This window comes from Eimeria acervulina, genomic scaffold (assembly GCF_000499425.1).
Source record: "Eimeria acervulina Houghton genomic scaffold, Eah_scaff1017, whole genome shotgun sequence".
NCBI classification, from domain to species: Eukaryota; Apicomplexa; class Conoidasida; order Eucoccidiorida; family Eimeriidae; genus Eimeria; species Eimeria acervulina.
In genome coordinates this window covers 560-7379 of record NW_013550426.1, presented here as the reverse complement: position 1 = coordinate 7379, position 6820 = coordinate 560, and the positions used below count along the sequence as shown (strand labels likewise).

The following is a 6820-nucleotide window of genomic DNA, read 5'->3' as shown; positions in this document are numbered from 1 at the left end:
GCTGCTGCTGCTGTTGCTGCTGTTGCTGTTGCTGCTGTTGTTGTTGCTGCTGCGGCTGCTGGCTTCGCCGTAGCTCCTGCTGCTCCTTTTGCTGCCGCTGCTGCTGGAAAAGCAGCTGCTGCTGTTGCTGTTGCTGCTGTTGCTGCTGCTGCTGCGGACTCGCGCGTGGCAGTTGTCGCTTCTATTGTTGTTGCTGCTGCTGCTGCTGCTGCAGGTAGCGTGGCTTCTGGTCTTGCTGCTGAGATCTTAAAAGCTGAAGTAGCAGCAGCAGCAGCTGCTGCTGCTGCATCAATAGCACTGATGGAGTTTGCTGCTTGCGGAGCTGAAGCACCTGCAAGCGGCATCACGACTTGCTGCTGCTGCTGCTGCTGCTGTAGCTGCTGCTGCTGCTGTTGCTGTTGCTGCTGCTCTCCCTTCCTTCTCTTCGAAGAATGGATATCACCCCAGGGGCTTGCTTCTGTTGCAGCTGTTGCTGCTACCGCTGTTGCTGTTGTTGTTGTTGCTGCTGCTGTTGTTGTTGCTGCTGTTGTTGTTGCTGCTGCTGCTAACTGAGCACCTGCGTTTTGCTGCAGCTCCTTCACGAGCGATGAGGACGGATTTGCTGCTGCGGTGCCATCATGTGCTTGCTGCTGCTTCTCAGCAGCAGCAGCAGCAGCAGCAACAAAAGCTTTGAGGGGCTGTGGGGTGTGGGGCCGCAGCACTGAGGCTACAGGTAGGCGAACAGCCACCAACTCTGGTTCATCATCTTCTGAGCAACTCGTTGCTGCTGCTGCTGCTGCTGCTGCTTCTGCTGCTTCTGCTGCAGCTGCTGTTGGTGCTGCGTCTGCTGCTGCTACTCCTGCTGCTGCTGCATCTTCCGCTGCTGTTGCTGTTCTTAGCTCGGCGGCGTGTGTTGTTGCTGTTGCCGCTGCTTGTGTCTCTGCAGCTAGCTTGCTGCTGCTGCTGCTGCTGCTGCTGCTTCCCTGGGGCCCCTCCATGCTGCAGCTAGGGGCCCCTGGGGGCCCCTAAAGAGCTGCCAGTTTGTGCTGCTGCACAGGGGCCCCAGCGGGGCCCCCCTTGTTACTCTGGGGGCCCCCAGGGGAGACAGAGAGAAGTCTATATTGCTAACTGCGCTTCTTCTTTGTTGTTTTAGGGCTTAGGGTTTAGGTTTAGAGGTGTTGCATGCATCACAGCAGCACTAAGGGGGCCCCCAGGGTACTGCTCCTGCTGCAGCAGATGGGGGCCCTCCTAGCAGCACATGAATATAAAGTAATGTTTGATTTAATTAGTTTAATTAATAAACATTAACACGAAAAGAAAAACAAATGCGGCCTACGTACCTTCACAAATTCAAATATATTTTACCCTGGGGCCCCCCAATCAGCTGGGGGCCCCTCCTGGGGGCCCCTCCTGGGGGCCCCTTCTGGGGGCCCCTCCTGGGGGCCCCTTTGGGGGCCCCCCGTGGGGGCCCCCCTACAGACACCTGGCGGCCCCCCTTGGGGGCCTACACTATCAACGCCTGGGGGCCCCCACTGGGGGGCCCCCCCAGGGGGCCCCTGACCCTAGAAGAGGTTTGCATTTGGTTTTTGTTTAATGTTTGAAGTTAAAAGATACACCGCCTCAGCTAACAAAAACAAGAACAGCACCATAGGGGGGACCCTCCTGTAGCAGCAACGCAAAGACCCTAAAGGGATGTCCCTGGGGGGCCCCCAAGGGGGGCTCCCAGGGGCCCCTGGGAAGCCCTTGGGGGCCCCCTGGGGGCCCCTGGGGGGCCCTTTGGGGGCCCCTGTGGGGCCCTTGGGGGCCCCTGGGAAGAAAGTAGTAAAAGTGAATGAACATATCATCGCTGCTAAGCCTCTATATGTTAAGGGTATAGTTGCGGTGTATAGGCAGGGGCCCCCCCAGCAGAGAAATTGAATTAAAGGTGACTGATTGGGGCCCCCATATTTTACCCTGGGGCCCCCCAACCAGCTGGGGGCCCCTTCTGGGGGCCCCCCCTGGGGGCCTCTTCTGGGGGCCCCCCATGGGGACCCCTTCTGGGGGCCCCTTCCTGGGGGCCCCCACTGGGGGGCCCCCCCAGGGGGCCCCTGACCCTAGAAGAGGTTTGCATTTGGTTTTTGTTTAATGTTTGAAGTTAAAAGATACACCGCCTCAGCTAACAAAAACAAGAACAGCACCATAGGGGGGACCCTCCTGTAGCAGCAACGCAAAGACCCTAAAGGGATGTCCCTGGGGGGCCCCCAAGGGGGGCTCCCAGGGGCCCCTGGGAAGCCCTTGGGGGCCCCCTGGGGGCCCCTGGGGGGCCCTTTGGGGGCCCCTGTGGGGCCCTTGGGGGCCCCTGGGAAGAAAGTAGTAAAAGTGAATGAACATATCATCGCTGCTAAGCCTCTATATGTTAAGGGTATAGTTGCGGTGTATAGGCAGGGGCCCCCCCAGCAGAGAAATTGAATTAAAGGTGACTGATTGGGGCCCCCAGAGAACCTACACTAAGCAAACTGCAGCAATAGCTGCAGCAACAGCTGCAGCAACAGCTGCTGCAACGGCTGCAGCAACAAAAGCAACGACAACGACAGCGGCGCAGCAGCAGAAACAACAAAGGAGCAGCAGCAGCAGCAGCATCAGCAACGACTGAGCCGCAGCAGCAGCAACTAAACAACAGCAGCAGCAGCACGCATGAGGGCCTTAGAAGAAACTGATGCACACACTGGTTAATTTGGGTGTACAGACACCTCAGCGCTGCGCTGCGGTGTACATAAACAAATGTTAGAAGTGCTGCTAGCAGAGCCTTGCTGCTGTTGCTGCAGCAGCAGCAGCAAGAGCAGCAAAGTGCTACAGCAACAACAGCAGCTGCTGCTGGTGCGGGTGCAGAACTGCTGCTGCAAGGGCAGCAGCAGCAGCTGCTGCTACTGCATCTGTTGTAGGTTCTCCTCCAGACTCCAGCAGCAGCTGCTGCAGCAGGATCAACATCAGTGCTTGTTCCCTCTCAGCTGCTGAAGCTGCTGCTGCCACCCTTTTTGCTGCTGTTGCAGTTGCTGTTGCTGCTGCCGCTGAATCCTAGAACGGCTTACTGCAGTACCGTCTTCAGAGGTTTCTGCTGCTGCTTAGCAGCAGCCGCTGCTGCTGCAGCAGCTGTTGCTGCTGCTGGGGTCATCCCCGGGGCCCCCCGGCGCTGTGAGGGGTATAATGAATTTTGCTGCAGCAAGAACAGCTCGGTTGGTTTGCTGCTGCAGGGCAGTCTTAAAGATAGAGCCCTGGGGGGCCCCCTCATAGGGGGCCCCCTGGGGGCCCCCTGCTGCTGCTGCTGCTGCGTAGAAGGAGCGGCTTAGGGTTTGATTGTACTCAGCGTTAAGCAAAGCGAAAAGAGAGGTGCTGCAGCAGCCTACGAGGGCCCCCAGAGAGAAGAATCTGAAAGCCATAGTAACAGCGGTAGCAGTGGGGGGCCCCCTGGGGCCCCCAGCAGCAAAATAAATTATAAAGAGGGTACAGGGGGGCCCCCCTGCTGCTGATAAATTATAAAGAGGGTACAGGGGGGCCCCCGGGCTGCTGCTGAGAGAGAAGAAGTAGAAAGTAACAAGAGTGTAAGAGCTGCTCGATAGATAAACAATTAAATAATTATTATAAATGCAGCTTAAGTGCTGCTGTAAAAAGAAGTCAGGGGCCCCTCAACACAGCAATAGATAAAGAAGAGAGGGGGCCCCCCTATGCAGCAACAGCAAGGAGGGTTTAATGACAGACAACTTCTAGGCGGCCCCTAAGCTAATTATATTATTTTAATTATATTCTTGTATTTATTTACTTCATAAAAAGAAAATAGAAACGATGTTTGAGCTGCTGCTGCTGCTGCGGCTGCTGCAGTTGCAGCAACGCACAACACTCGGGGGGCCCCCAGCAGCAGACACCCTGGGGGGGGCCCCCCCTATATAAATGCTGCAGCTATTTTAATTTATTTATATTTATTATTGCTTCTCTTAAACAATTAATACATATTAAAACAATATCCTAGCAGACGGCTTCGGACAAACTCACTAGGGGCCCCTGCAGTGGTGCTGCTGCAGCAGCAGCAGCAGCACTTGCAGCAGCAACAGCGACGACTGCAGCAGCAGCTGCAGCAGGTGGTCTTGCTGCTGTGATTGTGCTGCTGCTGCAGCCTCCAGCTGCTGCCACAGCGCCAAACGCCGTTTTCTAGGACGTGGGGCTGACTGCAGCAGCAGCAGCACTTCTATTGCTGCTGCTACTGCTGCTGCTGCTACTGCTGCTTCTATTGGTGTTGCTGCTGCTGCTACGGGTGTGCTGCTGCTGGAGGTTTAAGCTGCTGCAGCAGCATCAACGCCTCTTGAGGGTTTGGTGCTGCCTGCAGCAGCAGAGACCTGAGCATCCCTACAGTTTGCTGCTGCTGCTGCAGCTGCGCGGCCTCTGCTGCTGCTGCTGCTGCTGCCTCTCCCCAGTCTCGTCTTAAGGCCTCCCGCTGCACCTGAAGCAGCAGCGACAGCAACAGCAACAGCAACAGCAGCAGCAGCAGAAGGCTTACACAGGCAGCAAGATAAAATGCAGCTAAAAACAGAATAACAAAAGGAGACAGTAAAGGAGAGAGACACAAAAGGAGACAGATAAAATTAAATAAATAAACAAAGAGAGACAGATGAGATCACAAATAAACAAAGACAAACAAAATAAACAAAGAAAGACAGAAGAAAACAAATAGACAGAGACAGAAAAATAAACAGATAAATAAATAAATAAATTAAACAAACAGAGACAAATAAATTAAACAAAGAGAGACAAATAAATTAAACAAACAGAGACAAATAAATTAAACAAGAAGAGAGAGATAAGCAGAGACAAATAAAACAAAAATATCAACAAAAGGAGACAGCAAAGAGAGACAGATAAAAATAAATAAAATAAATAAACAAAATAAACAAATAAATAAATAAATAAAATAAAATAAATAAATAAAATAAAATAAATAAATAAATAAATAAATAAATAAATAAATAAATAAATAAATAAATAAGATTGAGGAGGAGACAGAAGATAAACAAAAATAAATAAACAAAAAGAAGAGACAAACAAACAAAGAGAGCGGACAAAGGAGACAGCCGAACGGAGACAAATAAATAAAAAGAGACAGACAAATAAATAAAAAGAGACAGACAAATAAATAAAGAACAAATAAATAATAAATGTCCAGACAAATAAATAAATATAAAAATATAAATATAAACAAACAAAGACAAACAAAAACAAAATAAAATAATATAAAGAGAAGGAGACAGAGAAAAAGAGAGACAAACGAAGAGACAGAGACAGACAGAGAGACAAAGAGAGACAGACAGATAGAGACAGACAGATAGAGACAGAAAGATAGAGACAGACAGACAGAGACAAACAGAGACACAGACGAAGAGAGACAGAGACGAAGAGAGACAGAGACGAAGAGAGACAGAGACAAACAGACAGAGACAAACAGACAGAGAGACAGAGAGAGAGAGAGAGAGAGAGAAACAGAGAGAGAGAGACAGAGAGAGAGAGAGACAGAGACAAAGAGAGACAGAGAGACAGAGAGAGACAGAGACAGAGAGAGACAGAGAAAGAGAGACAGAGACAGCAGCAGCAAATCTGTTTTGCTTTTACTTCATTGTGCTGCATTTCGTTTGCTATTCTTTTTGTCTCCTCCTCAATTACTCTAACAGCAGCACTGCAAGTAGGCCGCCCGTATATTACCCGCACTCTGCTGCTGCTGCTTCTGCTGCTGCTGCTGTTGCTGCTGCTGCTGGAGTTGCTGTTGCTGCTGGGATTGGTAGCTGTGCTGCTGCTGTCTTCTTGAAGGTGAGTGTTCTCTCCTTTATGCTGCTTCTCCTGCTGCTGCCGTTCCTGTTCCTGTTGCTGTTCCTGCTGCTGCTGCTGCTGCTGCTGCTGCAGCACGTCTGCGCAGTATTTGTTTGCTGCAGTGTCTGCCTGGAGTCTCTTTTTAGCTGAGAGGGGCCCCCTCCAGGAGAAGCCGACAGGCAGCGACCAGCGACAGAGCTGCAGCAGCAGCAAATCAGCGCAGCAAGAGAGGTCCTCTACCGCTTCAGCAAGACGCTGCAGCAAAGCATCTCGAATAGGGGGCTGCCGATACACCCTACCACCGATTATAGCATAAATACGCAGCTGCTGCTGCTGTATTAAGCCGTGTATATTCTGTTTCCTTTCTATTAAACCTATTACGAAGAGACTCTTCAATCGATAGTAATTGCAGCGTGCAGCAAGAAGTGCTGCTGCTGCTGCAGTTTGCTCTCCCTGCTGCTGCTGCTGCCCCTGCTGCTGCTGCTGCTGCTGCTCCTGGTCCGGAACAGCAGCAGCAGGGGCCCCCTCTTGTATGCTCTTCAGGTTGTCTATAACTACAGTAAAACATAACCCTGTCTCCTTTTCAATATCTATTGCTTCTCCTTGTCTTACTCTCTCGTTTAGCAGCAAGTGCTGCCGCAGCAGCGGGGGTGAGGGGCCCCCGTCCCCTGCTGCAGCAGCTGCAGCAGCAGCAGCTGCTGTTGTTGTTGCTTGTGGGGGCAGCGGCCCCGCGGGGCTACTACCGGTTGCAGCAGCAGCAGCAGCAGCAGCTGCAGCAGCAGCAGCAGCAGCACAATCTGCTCTAACCTCTGCATAGAAAGGTGTTAAAGAAAAATACTCAAGTGCAGCAGCAGCAGAATCCAGGGGCTGTCTGTAAAGAAAGCCCCAGTCTATGAAGCTTCTTAGGCTGTCTCTTCGCAGCTCTGTCTCCCGGTAGGGAGGCCAATCGTTATAAGACATCCTGCTGCTGCTGCTGCTGCTGCTGCTGTTGCTGCTGTTGCTGCTGCTGCGG

General features: G+C 52.0%; 2 protein-coding genes across 2 annotated transcripts in view; both read right to left on the bottom strand.

Moving 5' to 3' along the window:
* EAH_00053950 (hypothetical protein, conserved) overlaps positions 1 to 977 on the bottom strand; it is a gene marked incomplete at both ends in the record, with an annotated part of 1836 nt that extends 859 nt beyond the window's left edge. Inside the window, one exon of the mRNA XM_013397825.1 lies at positions 160 to 977. Within this exon, the coding sequence (XP_013253279.1) occupies positions 160 to 977 (818 nt within the window). The remainder of the gene's footprint in view (positions 1 to 159) is intronic.
* A 3281-nt stretch (positions 978 to 4258) lies between these two features.
* On the bottom strand, positions 4259 to 6768 carry EAH_00053940 (hypothetical protein, conserved; the record flags this gene model as incomplete). Its single annotated transcript, XM_013397824.1, has 2 exons — positions 4259 to 4450; positions 5704 to 6768. 2 exons carry the CDS (start codon positions 6766 to 6768, stop codon positions 4259 to 4261), a joined length of 1257 nt encoding a protein of 418 aa, XP_013253278.1.
* Positions 6769 to 6820: the final 52 nt, after the last annotated feature.